Genomic DNA, 21363 nt, shown 5'->3' on the forward strand with positions numbered 1-21363 from the left:
GGGAATCATTTCCTGAATGTCTACCGTTGTCAGTTTTAATGCTGCGACAGTCATATGCAATAAATAAACGAATAAATAAATAAATAAGTAAAGGGCATGCTGACAAGAGGACACAATTTCTCCATTTTCCCCTGTGAGCCCCAGCAGATGATCTCACTCTTCTCTTTTATCTCTTCTCCTCCAAAGATGGCTATTGATCTGGGTCAAAGGGAAGCAGAGGGGAAATTGATTGAGAAACTCTAGAATTGCGAAAGAGAGGAAGGTTTCCCACTGGACCCTCTGACCGGTGTGCGTTGCTTCATATGGATCTATTGCTCCATCAGGGGCCACTTACCATCTCACCACTGCTGTCAAACATCATATTCCAGACCGATGCGAGCTTTTTTTTTGTTCACTTCTGGTGAGAGATTAAAATGGATGATAAGCAGTGGTAATTTTATCCAAGGAGATGATTGGAGTAACAGGAAATGTATGAAGATTATCAAGGTGTTTTATTTTATTTTAGGGTTGTTGTTGTTTTTGTTGTTGTCGTCATCGTCGTCGTCAAGAAAGTGCCAGTGTTCTGCTAAAATGAAATTATATTTTTTGCTGTGATGTGTGACAATTAAACCTTTTGCTTAAAAGCCATTAACAGCTTATAGCCACGAGAGGGAGACATTTGACCGCTTTTCAGTCGTGTGAAGTTTCGATTCTTTATACAATTTTAGAGAAACCGAAGAATAAACAGACGTTATTCGTCTCCACGGGGATAGTTACTCTGTTAACGGCACATAAAATACACATGCAAACATAAAAGGAGGAGGGACAGAAAGGGGAAGCCTGTAACCTGGACTCGAACCGATAACCTGCCGACTCTCAGGACAACAGTCTTTAATTGACTTTGACAGGATTAATAACGTTTGGGCATTTGAATTGTTTATTTTTGATCTATGTTGAATCTATGTTGTTTCAGGTGCACATTATTGTAAAACTAATTTGTAATCTCAATTTGCTCTTTCTGCCAGATAAAAATATGAATAAAGTTAATTGCCCCCGTTGATGACTGAAAACTGAATTCATATTAAGGACTTTTCTGTGCAGTAGGTCCAGGGTTGTCAAACCTTAAAATTTTAAGTCAAACCTTAAAATGTCAGTGAGAAGTTGGTTTCACGTCACTTCTGTGCTTTGCAGAAGTGCTTGAGAAGACGTCTAAAACAAAGGTGGGGTGTGGTGGTGAGAGCCCACGTTGTAAACAAGAGTGAATGCAAAACAAAATCAAAACACGGCAGGAAATGACACACGCGCTGTATACAACGCAGGCCTCACAATTTAATACACAAGCACGCACGCTCACAGACATGGGGAAAAAAGAAGGGAAAAGAAGGGACCCCTAAGGGAGGCGTGTTAATCCCCTTTGTTGTTATCGATGTTAATTGAAAGAATGAGCTCTATAATATGGTCCCCTGCTGGGCGATTACTTAGCCCAAGCATGGCCTGGCACAAGTCATAAACACTTCCAGGAAAATCTAAACAGCCGTTCTCTGAACTATCACGTCCAAGAAGGTGGCGAACCTCTCATCTTTTTGAAGGCAACGTTTCTTTGATTAGCCTGATCCACTCAAGCTGCAAGTGTTTTGCCTTTTGACAAACAAGTCATTTCGGAGCTAAGGAACTGGGGATCCAGCCGAGATGGAAAAAATTATTTCTCTCCTCCATCAACCATCACTTCGGGAAGGGTCACACCGAGTTTACGTGGAGGAAGAGGACTTTCCTCTTTCAGATTGCACTGGTGTTGATCCTGTGGATGCAGCCTTTGGTGCATCACCAGGGGGGCACCTCTGTCTCCACTGTAACGCCCCCCCGAACAGCTTCTCACAGGATCTCACACGAGATTTTCCTGCCATTTTCACCTCATGTTCCAGGCATGTGTCACACCGAGGGAGAACAATGCAGGGATTTCTCCCAATCAGCTTAAATGATTTTCTGGATTCCTCTTGAGCCCCTGGGGAAGTTTGATATTACTCACAGATTAGCCAGCGCTAACATGAACGGAGCAGTGGATTCTTCCGTGACAATCACCAGTGAAAACTTTCTTTTTAATTAACCCATCAACTTATCCCCCCCACCTCACCCTCCGATCAGTTGTTTCAAGCCTATCGGTTGTTTCGGTGACCTTTAACCACACTTTAATTTCCCTGGTGCAAAAGGTCCCAGACCTAAAAGATTAATAATTAAAATGATAAATTATAGACAAAAAATCCTCCTTTTGAGTACATTTAAGTCAAGCTCATGATGTGGTCACATTGATATTAGAACACTTAACATTTTTACTCTGCAAAAAGGAAGAAATTACAAAGTAACTGTGCCGATTTTCTGTAATAAACAGCAGTTTTGATGAACACATCTGACCCCCCCCAGTTGGAGGCTCCCAGGGGAGGCTGGTTCCAGTGAACGGGGATACCGAACATGATGGCTCACATCATTTAAAAACATGCTCGAAGGCCCCATACAGAAAACGTGTTTTAGTCGGGAAGAGTTGATCCCAAATGGAGGGTCTGAATCACGAGGTTTTGCTTGCTTGTTTGTTTGTATGTGTGTTTTCTGCCTGGATCCACCCAGAAATGATCCATAATCGACAACAGTTGCAAACGTGATGAGAGGGGCTCTGTTGGGATGAGTTTTTAATTGCCATGGCAACAGGAGTGACAGAAACCTCACCGTTCTAGCGGCAGACCCAGGCAGCGGACGTCCGAACGTCTCCCTGGGTTGTGTAAAGGCCGCGCGAGGCCGCGGCGTTCTTCCTCTGGGTTTCCGCCAGACCTCTCGGTACCGACTGTGCTGTTCCGGTCGGTCCAACACAAACAGCCAACCGGCGCGTCACCGGTGGCTGCACCGCCTGATTAGCCTCCCGGCTTTGCAGCTGTGACCTTCAGCAGCTGTCCAATCAAGGCAGAGGTGAGCTCTAAGCCCCGGCAGCTTCTGGTTTTAGGAAGTTTGAGGATAATTAGAATATATTCGCCTGTTCATCTGCGGCTCCTGTGGGACGAGGATTGTTTGGAGTTGTTGAGAGTTGAGGGTTATAAGGAGCAGGATTGGTTGCATGCTGGAGGTATTTACGCATATGCATAGAATTAAAAATCTGGCGGTCGAGCTGTGTGTCATTTACATCATATTTCATCACAACAACCACTCACACAACTTACAATAAATAAAATAAAGTACAAGAAGTGACACTTTTGTGCTTATTACACATACATACACTGTATAAATCCACGCATACTCACACGGTGAGGGAGCCAATGAAGCAAACTCTGCACGATATACAGAAGAGATACTCACATCAACCAAATATCATTTTGTTTTGGTAGTTATAATCTTGGCTAACATCAGTCCGCCTGGACAAAGGACACATTTCTTCTGCTTCTGTCTTTGTTGCAGCCATGCTGAAGGCCTCAACCCCTTCCCTTCCCTTGCTTAAGCTGCATTCTTCTCTTATGTGGGATCGGCAGTGAGTCCCCGCCGTGCCAGCAGAGGAACGCTGTGGCCTTTCCACATAATGGGCTTTCAGTTTTCGCGGCTATACGGAGAGAGTGACGACGTCTTCGGGGCTAGCCGCCACAGTAACGCATTGTTCGATCGGGGATGGCCTCGGTCGATCAGCCGCTACTCTCGTTTCGTCTGTGCGCTTTAAATATTTGGTTTCAAACCGCTAGACGCGTTTAGCGGACTGGGTTCGGTCGATCTGAAAAGGACCGGCGTGATCCTTAAAATCCCTAAAAAGCTACTTTAAAGGAGGAACCAAATAAATGTGTGCGTGACATGTGCCTGGATGTATGGTCTGCACATCCCTGTCGGCCTCAGCTCACCCATCTTTTATCTCTGACCCAGATCGAAGGTAGGAATGTAGTTTTTACTAGTGCAGACACGGATCTGTAAACTCCCTGCACTGTGGGGTCAGAGGTCACGCCGCATTCCAAAGGAGGTCCCCTTTTTAACATTAACAGCAGTGACAGCAAAAATATATTCAGTGATCGGCTCTAGAGATTTATGGCTGATGATTTTTATTTTTTATTGCCCCAATTTATTATTTTATTTGGCTGAAGTTGGTTTACCAGTCATAAATCATTCTCATGAATTTAGGATTAAATTTATGTGAAATTTATTCAGGATTTATTAAATGCCAACCCGCAGCAGCAAAACACATCCAAATATCTTTCCGGCCATAAATTTGAGTCAAATCTCCAACTGTTCGATGCGTCCAAACAAATATTTTCAGGTTCACCGCCGCGGCCATGACAGCTTCTGTCAACTTGCATCTCGCGACCTTTGAACCTAACAACCAAAACAAAGCTTCAGATGCTCACCTTCTCCGCCACTGACAGAGACGCGCGCTGACGGGGGTGTTGACCTGTGATCATTTTCGGGGAATGTTGTTGTCATGGGCACGTGAGAGGGCGGCCGCCCCGCGGTCCCCTCGCCACGTACATGTGAGGAACTATTGGCAAAATTCCACAGATAAATGTTTTTAAAGCGCACATTTCAAGTCAGTACTTCAGAACAAACCCAAAGTGGCTCCAGGAAAAAAGAGAAAGTAACAATCAATTCATTTCCTTCACTCATCCCTGAAATTCCATCAATGTTCATTTGATATGAAGGCGTCTTGATCGACCAGCAACCAGCAATAATTGCAAGTGAAACTGATACCGACTAATTAGCATAAACTGGATTTCAAAAGGCTCATCATGAAGGCTGACAGCAGCAGGACGAGGCGACCTTGAAGCTGCTCTGCATGGTGACAGGTCAGTGCTCTCATGTGAGCAACATGGATGCAGAGCAGAAGGAAGAGCTCAAGATTGATTTGGCACTTTGGGAAACATGTGTGTGTGTGTGTGGTCAGTGTTCAACTTTTCTCCACCATTATACTGACATTGAGTCGCATAAGAATTGCACTGGAGCTCGTGGAATAATACAGCTTCACACTCATCAAAGGGCAACCAGCTTCTGCACCATGCAGTGCCTGTGTGTGTGTGTGTGCGTGCATGTGTGTGCATGTGTGAGTGGGTGGTCCGTGACATTACTAAACTTCAGAACTATTATCCCATGGAGCGTGGTGGCGGGTTACTGGTTTGGTGACTGGCGCTGAATGGAAAGTTGGTCAGAAACTCAGAGCAGTTTAATCCCCGTCAGCCGCCGTGGTCCAACTGTACGTGTTGGAAGACGAAGCTCAAACGCAAACCGTTCACAGTGCGCTCAAAATCGACCCGGTTGCAGGAAGATCCTGTGACGAGGCGTTGAAATGTGCAGCAAAGATCCTAGAAATTCTTGCTAGAGATTCTTCTCCTTGCATTTGTCACTCACAGGTCAAAGGTCAGCTTCCTGTTTAATGTCGAGTGCAAATGTGATGTCCAGAATGTAACTAAGACTGTTATGCTGGACATGTTTTTTTTTGTTTTTTTTATTACATCTTTCCAACAATCCAATAAAATGTGGAGACAACTAGTTTCTTACTCAACAAAGATACATTATTTCCATATTTTGTCAATATAAAGTAGTCATGAGTTATTTGTTACTCAAATTATAACTATTTGAACCCTCTTATACCTGTACTACAGTTAGATAAATAATAAAACACAAAGCATTTGCAGCATGTGATGCGTTGAATTTGAAATGGTCGCTTTAATGCCAAAAATTGAGATTTTTTTCCTTTGTTTTCATGAATGTTTTACCAGCAAATCCCCCAAATTCTGAACATTGATACTCTATAAATAACCTATTTTGTTGTTCAAGAGATTTTAATGTCAGATGCTAATTGGCCCAGGCGAGGGTTACATTTTCCCTCCACACATTCAAACAGACATAGAGACTTTTTGTGAAGGATGCTTGACTCAGCGGGAACGTTAGCCGCGACCGCTAATGGGGGGCTGCTCCTTATCTTCTTGCCAGAATCTCGCCGCTCTGCGGACACTGGTGGGTTGTGTTGGTCAGAAACTCTTGGACAGACTTGAGTTTCCCCACTGTGAGAACCTCAACCACCGGTTTGCAGCCATGCAAATGTTTGACTACCACCCCCTCCAAAAAAAATCACTTTCTTATGGGTCTGGCAGAGGATATAAAACAGCTACTGTTAGCTACCACTAGCTACTATCTGAATGGCGATGGTTGAGAAAAATTAATCAAATGCACCTTTAGCACACGTGTTCCTGGAGCAAGGCTGCCTCTCCCTACATCCGAGTCTGATTCAAAAATGATTTCAACAGCCATTTTTTTAATCAACTGGCAGCTAGGACCAATTTTTTACAGCCCCTTTCCCAGCCAAGCCGAGGGTAGTTATTATAACAGCACTGCTTACACAATACAGAGGTGGTGAACTTTAGCAGGCTCTCACCCCTGCAGAGTGTCATAAGACTGGCCACTTTGTTTTTAGGTCTCACCCCTCCAGAGATGCTCTTTCTGCCCCAGCGATCACATACGGCTCACTACTAATAATTAGCGCAATTCCGCAGCCCTTTCATTCCTCAGGCTCTCGAACACAGAGATGTGTTGTGATGGTAAGGAGCCATTACTGCGGCATGGACTTTAAAGGGAAGCATCTTTTTGAAGAAACGCCCCACGTGCGAGCTGCAGGAATGACGGCCGTAAATCTCCTGAGACCGAAACGCCTAATTATCATAATTCTGTCAACTGGTAACATTTTGATTAAGGAATATGAACTCGGAGCGCGAGCGGAGCTCTGACAGAACATTTATTGTGGAAAATAATAAACAGCCAATTGGATTTAGAGCTCAAACTGGGACTTGGACAGCAATAGGTCAACGCGATGATTGCATCCATAAATCAAATTAATCAGGAATCTGAACGTTTCATCCAGCATCGCATCCCAGTGTGACCTGATCCCGTTCACATGATCAAACGGGATGAGGACGGGACCTCCCAGGCTGCACCTCTGCCCTGGCCCGACTGATGTAGAACACTGACATCAGCACAATAACTTTAATCAGTGGCTATTAGGGAGACTGATGCCCGGGGTCTCTCAGCCATGTCCAATATATCGTCTTCCTCAGTGCAGGTTAGGGGGAAAACAGGGACGAAACAAGAAGTGCAAGTAAATAGAAGCTGGCCCGAGCATTTAAAGTAACGCCGTCAGCGTCTGAGACTGTGCAAACTGTGGTGAGCAGAGGTGCAAAAGAGTCACAGACTGCAGTGGACAGAGCGTCCCAACAGGACAGAGTTAAGACAGCACATCCTGCCACTTCCTTACAGCCAAATATCCGGCATTCACCAACCCAAGGTGCGAGGTGCCACGCATGGAGCCTCATTCCCGAGTCATTCAGCATAAATATTTGGTTACTTGGACCTGCCACTGACCTAATATTTATCTGACACCTCTGCTCTTCCTCCTCTTTCTCAGCCTCCCTTGGCATCAAAACAGAATTTTCTCGTGTTTTATTAACATTAAAGGGAACGTTTCGGGCTTCACGTCTTTATCACCGTGTGAGAACAGTGATTGGTTTCAGTTTTAAATGTTAATGATTGACCTGCCTCGTGGGCAGTGAGCTCAAAACTGAAGAGTCTGTGTTTATGCTTTAATGAAATGTTAATTTTTATTCATTATGGGCTCTCACACATGTTTTTATAAACATTTTTATTGGGCCAACCCAGGGCCAAGAGTAACCTCGCACAATGTTAATCTATTAGCCTGCAAAAAGAAAGACAAGCCCCAATAATGAATGCAATCAAATGGTTCATTAGTGTTGTGTTGATGCCATGTTTGTCTTTCATTATAAAGTCTGCATATCTACGGCTCTAGAATAAACAATAGTCATACTACTAATTATATCATAGGATTCTAGCATACATTTTTCTTTATTCTAATGATATTCACTTCAGGTTCAGACCATTTAATCATCACTAGATCTTCATAGGGAACAGTTTTGTTCATTACTTCTTGATTTCCAGAAGAAACTCTGACTCTCTCAGCTGTCTCTGGGTCAGAGTTCTCTCCCATAAACCTGACCATCCTCCTCACACTGTGGGACCAGAGGAGTTTCCACTACATTTGAAATGAAGCGGAGATAACTGGGAATGGTTCCAGCAGGGATGAAAAGTCAGGCCGCGCCATCTGTGAATGCATTTGCTAAAAACAATCTAGAGGAACCAGTGATCTCGCTCCAAACTGCCACATAACGGCTTTACACTCAGCGAGACCAGGATAATAACAGCAAAGGGGTCTGCGAAGCCCGACTGAACCCTCAATCATCAAACGAGCTCCCGAGCACCTTCTCCCCTCGCCGGTCGCTCACCTTCATCTTCCTCTCCCACCTCCCTGTGCTCCTGCTCCCTGTCAGCTCCCATCAGCCTCCCCTCTGTGATGCTCCGAGAGGAATTTTACAGCTGCTGTCAGCTTACTGTTCGCACGCACACACACACACACACACACACAACACACACACACACACACACCACACACACACACACTTGCACACACACACGCACACACACACACAAAAAACTAGGCGCATGTATGAGCGTAGTTTGCACCCTTGGACATACTATAAACCACACGCATGCACACAAATGCACGTTTTTCATGTATGCCGAGAGCTAATTAACAACTTCATGGAGAGTGAGATTGTATAAAGAAAGATTAAAGTTTAGAACTTCAGTGTGAGGGATTATTTGTCATTTTGGGTCACTCTAATGTGTTGCATATGTAAGGAGATCCACTTTAGATACAATTTGAGATGAATCACAATGCACAAAGCAGGATTTATGATGTTTCAGTCATAAAAAAAAAACAAAATATTCATTTAATCGTGACCAGAATTTTGCCAAAATTGTTTATATATATATATAATATATATATATATATATATATATATATATATATATATAAGTACAGTATATATATACTTATGCATGATTGAAATCATGTGTTTGTTGCACAGGAAGTAAACAATGCATTCACGAACCGTGACTGCACAGACCGAACTTTATGCCTGGCTGGGGGTGCTCTCATGGGGATTTCGGACGGTTGTCAGGCAACCGGTGAAGACTCCGGGAGCCGTCAATTTGGGAGGCAGGGTGCAGACCCTCCATGATTTCAGTCCATTTTCAGATTCGGTGCTAAAACAATTTCCCAGGCTTCACTTCGGGTTCTAAATCAACGTGGATCTTCCCTTCTAATCAGGACTTAATTTACTGTCTTTTCTCAGCAGCAGCCAAATGACTGCACAGAGCTTTGAACTGTTGCAGATGTCTTTGGGGAAAAAAAGTGTTTGGGCGAATATCTCCTTCATTCCAGACACACACTTCCTGTTAAATGTATATTTCTTTTCATGAAGGCTCTAAAAGGTACACTGACACAGTAGATACAGGGACTGTTTTACAGGACAGTGGATGGCAAGATCAAATATGGTGACTTATCATCTCTCAATGAACTTAAATGACTGATGTTTATCTCTGGAATTTAAGAAAATGGATCACATGCAGGCAGGAATTGTCTTCGGAGTAGAATCCTGGGAGAAAAAACAGGGAAAATTATAAATAAGGAAGCCAAAGATGTGTTTTTGTAACTTAATAAATGAATCTATTGTGGAATTTTTAATGCAACAAGTAGAAGCATTGATGTTTCCCCAAAAAACAAGTTGTCAAGCAGACTAGGAAACTAGCAAAGAGGCACACAAGTGGGGGCTGGAGGGGTCAAGTAGTGAGACAGACAGGCAGACTGAGCTCAGGGATCAGAGGTCAACTCGCTCACAGCAGCCTGCTCGGTTCTCACCGCGGGGGCTTTCTTTATGCTCACCTTCTTCAAACGGCACCGCCTCTCCTCTGTAGTTCTGGACCCCTTGTATACCTGTTGCCCCTCCCACTGGGAAGCATGCGGCTGCCAGACCATTTCCACGGCACTCACAGGTTTAAAAGCTTCAAGAACGTTCCCCGTGCTACGTCTCAGCGTGGATAAAGTGCTTGTGCTTTTTTAGTGCTTGGGCACGTGTGCGGAAGCGGGCGGCGGTAATGAGAGGTGACAAACAGCGCTGCAGCCTCAACGCTGTGAAGAATTCCACATATGGTGTGAATTGTGTCCCCGATGACCTTTATCACCGAGCGAACGCACCACTGGGATTCCTCAGTGAAAATCCTCGGCGGGTGCATCAGATTAAGTGCAGGACGGGCTCCTGATCACTGTTGGCGCTCAGGCGGCTTGCACGTCTCCGACACGGCGCTGTGTCAATTATTTCCTCCCTGGATTTCCAAACAGAGAGAATAAATCACTACTGGTGACATTACTGCTGACACGACGGCCTGAATGATGCATCAGACACCGAGGGGGGCCGAGGGGGGCTGAGGGCCCATCCTGCGTGGGAGCTTTTGTTCCCACGAGTAATTTATCAAAGAGGTCTTTTCTAAAATGCCGAAACAGGAAACTGGGCTTATCTGTGTAAAGCTAATGGTTACTGCGGCACACCTGGACACAAGACTGATACGTCTGTGCTGGAGGAGTGTTGGTGACACCGAATTAAGGTTCAGATACAGACAGTGGACCCGGGTTTTAATGGAATTTAGCTTTTGACATGAAGGTCCACTTGAGAGTTAGAGAGGAGGCTGTTACAAAGGAGTTCATAACTTGTGTTTAATCACCTCTGATTCCTTCCATTGTGATTCTTTTGAGCCAGTGCCAGGCGAGAGTACACCGCGGCGTGGCTGAAAACTCATCTGGATTTCCTCCGGAGAGGACGAAACCCACCAGAATCTGGAAAGCTCCAGCAGGCGCCTCCGGTGCCTCTGCTCAAACACTCCTGGGTGCTTCCGTGAGCAGTTGCGAGGACGCTGGCAGGCTGCCTATCAGTGCAGCTGCTGGAGAGAGTGATGGGTCAAAGTTCAGACTCAATCCTCTTCCTACCTGATCCCACCGTGAGCTCCAATCTGTCCCCTCTCCTCCTGCAACCTGAGAGATGGCTACAGCCTCCACGTCTCAGCGCAGGTGTGAGTTGTGATTGGCTACAGGCTGCGCTTGCCACCACCCACCCGAACCTCCCACCCCACCTCTTTAAAACACACACAAACACACACACACAGATCCAGTTTAGTTCTCGCTCAGCTGGCTCCTGGGGAAACACACTGGAAGTCAGTGCGGGTTTTTTTCCCCTCTCTCTCTTTCTGTCTGTCTCTCTCTCTCTCTCTCTCTCTCTCTCTCTCAGAGGTCTGCTTTTGCCAACACGAAACGCGGCCTATTTAAAACAATCACATGATTTTACTGGGAGTCAAAATGATCCGCGGGGGTTGCTGAGTGGAGAGAGAGAGGGAGAGAGAGAGAGAGAGAGAGAGACTGTCGGATTGTCTGAGAGGAAAAAGAGCAAAATGGATTGCCGGGAGACAGGACTCGGGTCCAAGCAACCTTTACTTGCATTTGGAAATGAATGAAAGCCAAAGTGGCGCACAGGTGGGGAAACTGATCCCTCATTGATGCTTCAGTTGCTTCCCGCAAAAGTTCCGCTGCTGCTGATCCTGGAACTTTTTCTCCCGGTCCTTGGTGGAGTGTTTTTGGGCAAAGGTGACCCACACAGATGGCCTCCTCGCAGCGGAGAACCGGGACGCCGCCGCTTTTGCATCTATTTTGCTTCTTCGCGCTGAGCAGAGTAAGTTTGTTCCCTCTCTCTCCCCATCCAACCTCCGCTTGTGCGCGCCCGCATGTGGAGCTCGTAAAGTTGTCAGCGCTCCCAACGCGTTATTCCAATGATATTTTGCAGAACGCACAAAGCCAGTCTCCTCTTTCTTATTCTCAGAGCGCACTCTGGCACAACGGCGCAGACGGCGCGGCTTCTCATCCAGAAGTATCTGAGCTGCTTCGAGTCCTCAATCTGCCTCTGCACACAGGTACGTTGAGGGCAGATCAAACCCGGCGGCGTGTTCCCCTTTTGCGTTTCTGCGCCTGTGGTAACATTTTCAACGCCACAGATTGCTGTCTGGGTTATTTTTTAATTGCCATGATACCACGTTTAAAGAGTAAAATCACTGTGCCACACCGACGGTGCTCACCTGGACTGTGCGGTACCATATTGTTACCGCTAGGGGGCGCCCGGAACTAAACTCCAACTGCACAGTTACAGCTCAAGTAGGTTCCAGATTAATATTTTGTACATCATAAAGTATTATTTTGCCATTAATTTTTTTTAAACAAAATTCTGTGGAAAACACCAACAATAGCAGGTATGCTTATAGTTCAGTCGCTGGATTTAGTAGACGACGCTTTCATTAATCTCTAGAGTTTAAAGCAATAAGAGAAAAAGTTTTCATCTGTTCTTTGTTTTATTGCTCTAACCCCAATGTGGAGTTCCGTGTCAGCAAATCCTCTGGATGTGTCTCCTCCTTCATATGCTTTCATCTTCCTTTTTCCTCCTTTTTTTTGTAGTTACCAAGAAAAGCAGACCGGTAAACAAATAAACACGGGCACATGTGGAGACGATGTAAAACAGAAATGAGGGGAAAGCCCTCAGTTCTGGCTCGGATCGGGCCTCACAGGCAATGTTTTAACAGCTATTACTGAGCCGTAATGTGTTAGCATTTAGAAACAAGACACAAAAAAGACACGTTCGGGCCTTTGTTAGGTTTGACCCAAGGTGTCCATTGGTTGGAGCTATCAGTGCTAATAACACTCAGGAGCCACTAAAACAACTACTCACCCCAGGATCTTGTCTCACTCCATCAGATAAGGTTTGTGTGTGCGTGTGCATGTGTGTGTGTGTGTGTGTGTGTGTGTTCACTTCGTTCCCGCAGACTCTTTTGTTTGTACACTGTCAGACATGGGTCAGCGCAGCTGGTTTTTGAGTTAGGGCGGAACAAACACAGTCGGCTGGGTGCAGCCGTGTGTGTTGGGGGTCGGCGGACAACGTGGCGAAGATGGAGAAAACCATTTTCTGCAGAAGAGTCCCGCGACATTTTTCACGTGTCTTTCCGCTGCTGGCAGCAACGGTGAGCGCCCTTAAAAAAAAACAGCTGCAGGAATAAAGGCGCTTTAAATAAATGCATCCACTAATAAGTGTTTGTCAGGTTGTGGGTGGGGGGGGCTATTAGGCAGCCACATGATGCACTAAATAGCTCAGTTCAAACCTCAAGCATTCACACTGCCAGTGATGACACACTGTCTGTCGCGGTGCATGTTTCACACACTCCAAAACACGTCTGTCTGGGTGCTATATTTACTCTTTGTTCTATTCCCCTGAAGGAGGTCACGCTGTACAGTGACTGAGTCCAAGGTTGGTTGTTATTTATGTCCGCCTAAAAGTGATAAATTGGCCACGTTTTCCATGGCAGGACTGGACACATTTGCGCTGGACATTATAGTCCGGCCCCGTTGTGTCAACAATGACACAGTTGTGTTTGTTCGCCTGGTGGTTGCTCCCAGACCCCGGAGCATATTGGTGTGTATTTCACATTTTCTGTTGAGGTTTACTCTGAAAGCCACCGCTGATGTTGCTACCGTTGGTGGTTTAGCAGCTCTCGCTTCGCCCTTTTTATCCACCAAGTTCTCGTTGTCATGATTTCCTCCAGCTCTGGTGCTCGGTCATCCTTTCAATTTGAACTTTGGGGTGAAGTTTATTTCTGAGGCATGAGCAGCAAAGGATATTTAGTGGATCTAAGAGGCCCATGATGTCACCACCTCCCTTTATGACCTGCAGTCATCCAGCTTGAGCTGCAGTAAAAAGGGAAAAAAAAAGGTGTCGTAAAGCACCAGGTCAAACATGGTGCACTCACCTCTGAAGGTCCCGTGTTGTCTAAATCTCTTCCCTTTCTCGTAACCCTTTGCTTTGCCTGCCAGCTAAAATTCACATGCGATAGTTCAGGAGGAGAATTGTCTCTTCACTGCTGTCTGCAGCATGTCCATCAAGGGTTCTGCAGCTTGAACCTTCAATACCGGCATTGAAAACATATTGTCTTCTTTTCCTTCTCATTGTGTCAGAGTATGAGATCGTGTCACCCTACGAGGTCACCCACCAAGGCCATTACATCTCTCACGAAGTCGGCCACCATCACCGCAGGAGACGGCGATCTGTGACCCCCGGCGCGTCTTCCACAATCAACGGCGGCGGTGAAACAGTCCACTTCCGTCTCAGCGGCTTGGGGCAGGACTTCCACCTGGAGCTGCAGGAGACCTCCGACGGCCTGATTGCACCTGGCTTCACCATCCAGGTCCTGGGAACAAACGGCACCAAGAGCCTGAGGGCCTACCAAAAGCACGACCTCTGCTTTTACCAGGGGTCGCTGAGGTCAAGGGTCAACTCCTCGGTGGCACTGTCCACATGCACGGGGATGGTGAGTTTGAACATGCACAGAATCAGGTTGCAGATGGGGGGGGGCTTGGATGAGATCTGGGTTTGAATTTGTGAACGCTTTAATCCCGCCGGATGACCTCCGGCAAGAGAGAGTCAAATGTGGCTCGCCAAGGCCAGATAAAGACAAAGTGATGAGGGGAATATCAAAGGAGGAGAAAACACATCAGAGGAAGTCACTGTTTCCCCCTCCAACACTGCCCCTTTCATCAGAACACAGACACTCTTCTTTCTTCATCGCGAGGTTCACTGTCTCAACTTGTATTCCACCAAAGTTGGGTTAAAACTCACCACCTAAGCGATCTGTCACACACAGTTTCACCCTCCTGTCAATCTTCCACGAATAGTTCGAGGTCACACCGTGCACTTTGGCCTAAATCAGCTCTAGAAAAAACTCCCCAAAACAAACATAAATCCGTGCGATTCAGCAAGATTTTGATTCATCAACAATTCCCCCAGCCATTTCCTAGCCTTTAGCTTATGAAGAAGAGTGCAGTCAAGCTAGATAAGGAACTCTTTACTGGGTTTACTGGTTTTTCGAATAGCTGATATCTCAGTCCTAAAACACAGAGTTATCCCTGTCGAGCTTCCTCTTTTTTCACGCCTGAGCTCCTCTTCATCTTCACCTCTATCATCAGAAAACAAAGATTAATACACTGCGAGAGAAAACAGTCATTAGCGTTCGGGCTTTTGGTCTGTTCTGATGAGAACGTCGGCTGAGTTTATCTCCATCCTTAAAGAACTTACAACAAAGCCGAGCGTAACAATGTGAATGAAGCTGCAGCTCCCTACTGAGACCCAGACAATGACAGCAGTCTGGAGTAGAACAAAGGTCTCTATTAATGTGCACAAATCCTTTTCATTCTTAAACTCACATATGCGCTGTGCTCCGTACTGAACAGCCGCTGGAACGGATCCGGATCAATAGGCAAAGCGAGCCCTGTAATGATACCGCTCCTCATAGCTGCAGAGCACTCAAGCCTGACATCGTATAAACTCTGCAAGGCGGCAGTAGAGAAAATGCCACATCTCTTTTTGCCCTTGCCTTTCAGCGGATGTGAGTCTTTGAGTGGTTTTAGGTCTGGCTTTTAGTGTTTTGTGTTGATATTTTCATTGTGGAGGACTGCTGCTGCGTCTGAGAATTGGCCTTTTTTTTTTTTTTAAAGACAGCCAGTGGCACATCTCCAGGGATGCTTCTTCTTCTGCGTTTGTGTGTGGATGTGCGTTTTCAGACCAGATCCCAATAAAAGATTGAGCCAAAAGTTCCAGGGTTGCAGCGTCTGTTAAAGTGGTTCTCACGACTGAGGCAGGCTGGGACAGATTGGGTCAGCCCCCTAATTCTGATGTGAATCGGGGAACTGCGAGGTTATATCAACCAAGAATGACTTTCTCCCTCTTGGGAGAAGACAAACCTATATTTTCTTGCCTCTGAAATGTCTTCTTTTTGTGCACCGAACTGCATATTTCTGATAGTTGAATTATCGCAACTTGACCTAAATTCACAAATAAATGTTTTGCGTTTGCATGTGATTTGCTTAGAGATGTTCGAAATGACTAAAGGGTCTATCTGACAGCTCACAGAAGACCTTGTACTTTGTTCGGGCTCATATTTGGCAGCAAGCGGGTAAATATTGACCAGAGGAATCCCGATCGATAGCTGTTTCGGTGAGAGCCCCAGACTTCTGCTGAAGCAGGAGGCTGCTGAGATAAGAGCAGTCAGTCACCCTTTAGTTCCCCTCTTTGTTTAAGGATAAAGGCTACTCTGATTTTAAAGAGCAATGTAGAGAAGAATCTGTTGCATTTGAAGATGCTCAAATCAAAGATGTTCCATTGAGCCGATCTCTCTGTTGGATGCAAAACAGAGGAGCAATAAGAGCTAGAGGATCTAGAAGCAATCTGCATTTTTTGTCAACTGAGTCAAATTACTGTAAAAAAATAACTCGTTTTTTTTTTTTACAGTAATTTGACAAGTGCACTCCTGCAATGGCTCATACAAAAGTCAGACCTTTTTTTTTAAGGATTTCAGCCAATAAACTTCAGTATTTACAGGCCAGAATTTATGGAATAGCTGAAGCAATCCCTCTGATTCACCTGCCAAATGATAAAAAAAAAAAATCTGACGCTCAACAAAAACAGAAACATAAAGGAACTCCATCTGTGGATTCTCTGCTGTAGCTTCGTGTCGTGTTTCAGTGCTATGAAAGAATTCTGCCTTCTTTTATTGACTGTATGTTAACATTAGCCTTATTTTGGAAAGGGTCCACTGTTTCCTCCGCTAAAGTGCATCAAAATGCATTGGATGAATCAGCATCATGGACTGACATTTGAATTTGAACATTTATTGGTTTGTTGCTGAAAGAACTCCAAAACCACTAAGAATCTTTGAGTTGGGAGTTGAAAGCCACTACTTGTCAACACCCCCATCATCACCAATGTGGGCCCTTGAGCTCAGCCCTGAATCCCCCTTGGCTGATCAATGAAATCAATTACTACAACCAGCTCTGGCGGCCCACTTGATAAACCAAAGGTCCAGTTTGTTAGTGCTGCCAGTGTGCACGTGCACCGTCATCGTCGAGCTGCGTTTAAATTCATCCAGGCAACGCAGAGCAACTGGAGACCCTCAGACCTGTTAACTCAGAGTCATCCCTCACGCTACCAAAAATTGGAAGCAGCTGTTTTCGTCAGCGACATATTTCACAGAACACAACCCGTCTCTGCATCCGACTGCACACTACGTTTTTTTAATGGTGACATAAAACAGAATGCCGCATCAACCGAATCCCGTGAGGTATTACGATGTTACACTCTCGGGCTGTTTCACTTAGTTAAAATCTGTACATTGGTGTGGAATTTACGTGATGCATATTCATCAATCATCTAGCATGCATTAACCGCGGCCACTTTAATCGGTAGCTTGGCTGGAAACGTACCAATAAAAGACAGGCACGGACGTCGCTACTCGTTTGTCGAACCTCATTTTCATCAGAAGGCTAATGGACACCTTTCTGAGCTACCGAAGGGAAACGTTAGATAATCTCCTACTACAAATCACTTGGAAGTCATATGCTTCCTCTTGTAAAGAGAGGGGTGTGTTCCTTGCCGCAGGCCTTCTAGTAGTAGGAATAATAATAGCACATTTGTGGCACTCCTGGGATTTCCAGAACTACATGAGACGGCCTCATCCGACGACGGTCTGCAGGACTATCGAGGCCGGTTAATGCAAAAAGAAAGCTAAGTCTGTGAATGTTTCTGACTGGAACATTCGGAGCTCCCAGACTGGGAAAACTCTGGCTGGAGTCGGCATCCAACATGTGACTGAAATACTGATGAAGAAAAGGGTCCTGTCAGATTCATCATTCTCACTTCTCCAAAAAAAAGCCGTGTCAACGCTGAGCACAACTGGAGCCGCCGCAAAATCAGGTCGCTTGAGCCAAGCGGTGGAGATTTAGAGCTTTGTTGTTGGGGATTTAAAGGAGAAGAAACCAAAAAGAACAGATAGAGGTGCACGGTCTTGTGTTGCCGTTGATTAGTAGGGTTGATTAGTAATTAAGTCATCATTTTCTCATCCACGCATTCTGTTTATCTCATTTAAGTAACGACACCAATAAATTTGTGGTGGTCTCACAGTGTAAAACGGCGGACCGGTAGGAAGAGAACCGCCGGCTGCATGCGGTCAGGTGCACCTTGTAATGCACATCACACAGTTCCGCTTTCCTACCGTTCTTTTTTCCCGCACCTCCCCCTCCCTCGTCATTCCTGTTGCTGCTTGTCTGGATGGGTCTTGACTCCAAAGAGTCCAGCTGTTTGTGCCCTCCCAAGTAGTGTTTCAGCATTTTACGACTGCTATTTGTGCCTGGTAGTGCACAGCGTGTAATCTGATGACTGTAGCTGTTTGGGAGCAGGGATGGCTGACCCAATCGAAGAACACACCGGCTTGCAGATATTCCAAAAAAGCAGTGGGTGTGTGTGTTTTTCTTTTCTTCCATTTTTTTTAAACTTGGCTCACCCAGAGTATAACACTCTATAGACTGATGACATCATACAAGGTGTGCGTGTGTCGGGAGGGGGTTGTGTGTAAGGAGGTAAAGACAATGCACGTTGCTATACTTAAAACCACAGCATGTTGAATTGATTAGCGCGTTACATATGTTCTCTCTTCCTACGTGGCCGAGCCTGCTTACAAACAAAGGCTTAATCTGCGTGCTAGATGCACCAACTAGCATGCGTCTAAACTTCAATGGCAACATCTGGATTCGATACCAAAAAAACACCCCAAAAACTCAGAGACAGTATTGATTTACCAGTATGGCTCATTTGTCTGTCACAAGTCGTAACGGTTGGTGCGCTGAGCTGCGGACAAGATGAAACAAGAGCATGTGTGCAGAGCGGCTCAATCATCTTAATATAAAGATGCCTGGATGTAAACTACATACCCGCCGAGGAAATCGAGGAAACGCTGCTGGATACAGCGCGGCGGGCCTGAGATTTAGCTCTTGCACAGCCTTTTTAATGTGCAGCGAGAGTCAGTGTGGCTGAAAAACGATAGCATGGATTGAACTTTACAAATCCCCCGTTCTGCTGAAGTGCGCTTGGAAAGATGGCTGAAGATCTCCAGAACCCCACTTGGAAATATTGTGTAACACACAATACGGCATTCCTCGACGTGGGGCCTAATAGAGGCAAGGGAATCTACATTTTGGCAATTAAAAAGACATGGGCCTGGCTATAGGAACATATATGGTGCATGTGTGCTGTTGGGGGGGAGACAAATTCCTGGAGGAGAATTCTTTAAGAGGCTTTGGCAAAGCTTCCACTATTTTTTTTAAGCAACTACCTCTACTTGTATCTATGTTGACACGTCTACAGCGTGCACGCACGTATGCCTGCGCGCTGCTATGAATATTCCAGTGTCATATCCAGATGTAAACAAGAGTGGAAGCAGAGCCAAGTAGGGGAATTTCTCACTGCACGAAATCGCCGGAGCTGGCAGTATTAGCTCGCTTTAAGCTAACACAGCTCCGCGCGTACGGTAAATACGCTGTTTTTCCAAGGTCTGAACATCAGCCAGATGACCCTCAACTTCCAGCCTGGTCTTTTATATATATCCCAATGTGACAGTTGCTACAACAACTCCCAGCTAAAGAGTGCTCTTCCTGCAGGCAGCAGGTGTAAATGTTATGATTGAATCTTTCCATCGCGGAGTTCATCTTTATTATCTTTCCCGTTTCCTTATACTACTGATGGGATGAGCAGAGAAGACGATGACAAAATCCTTCGTAAGCTTCGGATTTTTTATGTTTAAACACAAATAACCACGAGCGCCTCGGAGCTGTTTTACAGCCGCTCCGGCACTCCGAGCCATCCACCCGGACAGAATAATTTTCAAGGTTGGCAGTAGCGTGCTTTAGCTCACCATGACTTGGAACCAAATTGTCACAATCATATATGATTATACAGCGCCGGGGCTGCCGCCATAGCAATGACAGGATGACACACCAGTTGTCACATTTGATTGCAGAGGACGGTTCTGGCTGCGGGGCTACGGTCTTGACCACTGTCATGGAAGCAACAGGGTGCAGGGAGGTGGTAATGCGTTAGCCAGCCTTGCCCTGCTTTTTTTTCCCTTTTCCTTGCTAATCGATCCTCCACACTCTCCTTTCTTGTATCCCAAACAACCCTGACGTGTATATCCGGGTGTGTCTTTAATTGTCCTCCTTATGAGGGCTGAGGAACTTCGCAGCTGTGCTTTCTGGCTGTTTTAACATGGAGAATTGGACTGACAAGCTTCCGAGTTGTTGATGTTGCAAAAACTAAGTCCAGTCTTAAGGACTTCATTACGCAGCATCCATCATCCCCCCCTCCTCTTTATTTTTAAAGGACCTAAAGGGTTCTAATCATCTCAATGAGTACTGTCACAAAAGGTGTTTTTCCTCATTGTAAATATGTCTCCAGATATGTTTCGGTGCCGCTGTTTACGCTGATCATTTTTCTGTTAAACACCGGCTCCTGGACTGGTGGAAATGGTCATTATCGGACGCAGGCACACGTAAACAAGTCCGCGGCGTCCAAAATTTAACAGTGGCATTGACAAAACATGCACGGGAGACTCTATTTTAAAAAGGAATTGCTGCTGACTGCTGGTAAGCGATGCAAAGATTGAGCCTCTGTTACGTTTTTTTTATATCAATACTTGACAGGCTCAGCCAGTTTGGCTACAGTTGCAAATAAAACAGCAGCCTTCATCTCGCTGCGCTATCCAATGAAAGGCGTAAACTGTGCAGTCATTGCGGTCTCCGCTTACACATCTGCGCTGGTTTGTGTTTTCAGAGTTCATCATTTTCAAATGGAGTGATTAATACCCTCAGGGCATGTCTCCAAGGGTTCTGTTCCACTGCTTTCCTCATCTGAGTGTTGGAGGCTGCAGCTCTGTTCAGCTGAGTCAAGATGAAATGGGGAAAAGCAGCATCATTACAGCATCCATGAGCTGCTGTTTGAAGAGCTTTGCCTGCTCTGACACAGTCCCTCCAGCATGTCCTCTGACCTCCAGCTGGGACGTACCTGGAATAGCTCCTGGGGGACAGATGCCCATAATCACTTCTTGATGCTCCTCTTGGCTTTACTCTGAGCCCCTGCTGGATGACCAACTTCACACCTGATTTCAAACAGAGAGCCCAGACTTCTTGCAGAGGTCTGCTTGTCAAAATGGCAAAAGAAAACTGGAATTGTCCTTTGGGACCAAGACAGAGAGACACTGCTCCTATGGAAGAAGAGGACAAGGGAGCAGAACAGAGATTTTTACATAACAGAGGCACAAAAATAAAGCCAGGCCTCCTCTGGTTATGCGCTCTACAATACTCACCTGCAAAATGAGCATGTTCGTCTTTTTGCTCTTGAGGCGTGTCCACGCTTGTTGGAGATGTTCGAGGGTAGGACGAGGACAGAGCAGGCAGGAGATTAAACGTGATACAGACCGTGGATTGATCAGTGCTAGCAAAACCTTCTATTCTATTAAAAATGTAAAAGTTGGTGAGCAGCAATAGTCTCTCTTCCTGCAGGA

At 45.6% G+C, this 21363-nt stretch overlaps 1 protein-coding gene across 1 annotated transcript in view; it reads left to right on the forward strand.

Moving 5' to 3' along the window:
- The first annotated feature begins 11046 nt into the window (after positions 1 to 11046).
- Positions 11047 to 21363, forward strand: part of LOC130532798 (A disintegrin and metalloproteinase with thrombospondin motifs 16) — a 35207-nt gene continuing 24890 nt past the window's right edge. Inside the window, exons 1-3 of the mRNA XM_057045653.1 lie at positions 11047 to 11615; positions 11763 to 11853; positions 13937 to 14289. Coding sequence (XP_056901633.1) covers positions 11544 to 11615; positions 11763 to 11853; positions 13937 to 14289 — 516 coding nt within the window. The 5' untranslated portion in view covers positions 11047 to 11543. The remainder of the gene's footprint in view (positions 11616 to 11762; positions 11854 to 13936; positions 14290 to 21363) is intronic.

Source organism: Takifugu flavidus, chromosome 10 (assembly GCF_003711565.1).
Source record: "Takifugu flavidus isolate HTHZ2018 chromosome 10, ASM371156v2, whole genome shotgun sequence".
NCBI classification, from domain to species: Eukaryota; Metazoa; Chordata; class Actinopteri; order Tetraodontiformes; family Tetraodontidae; genus Takifugu; species Takifugu flavidus.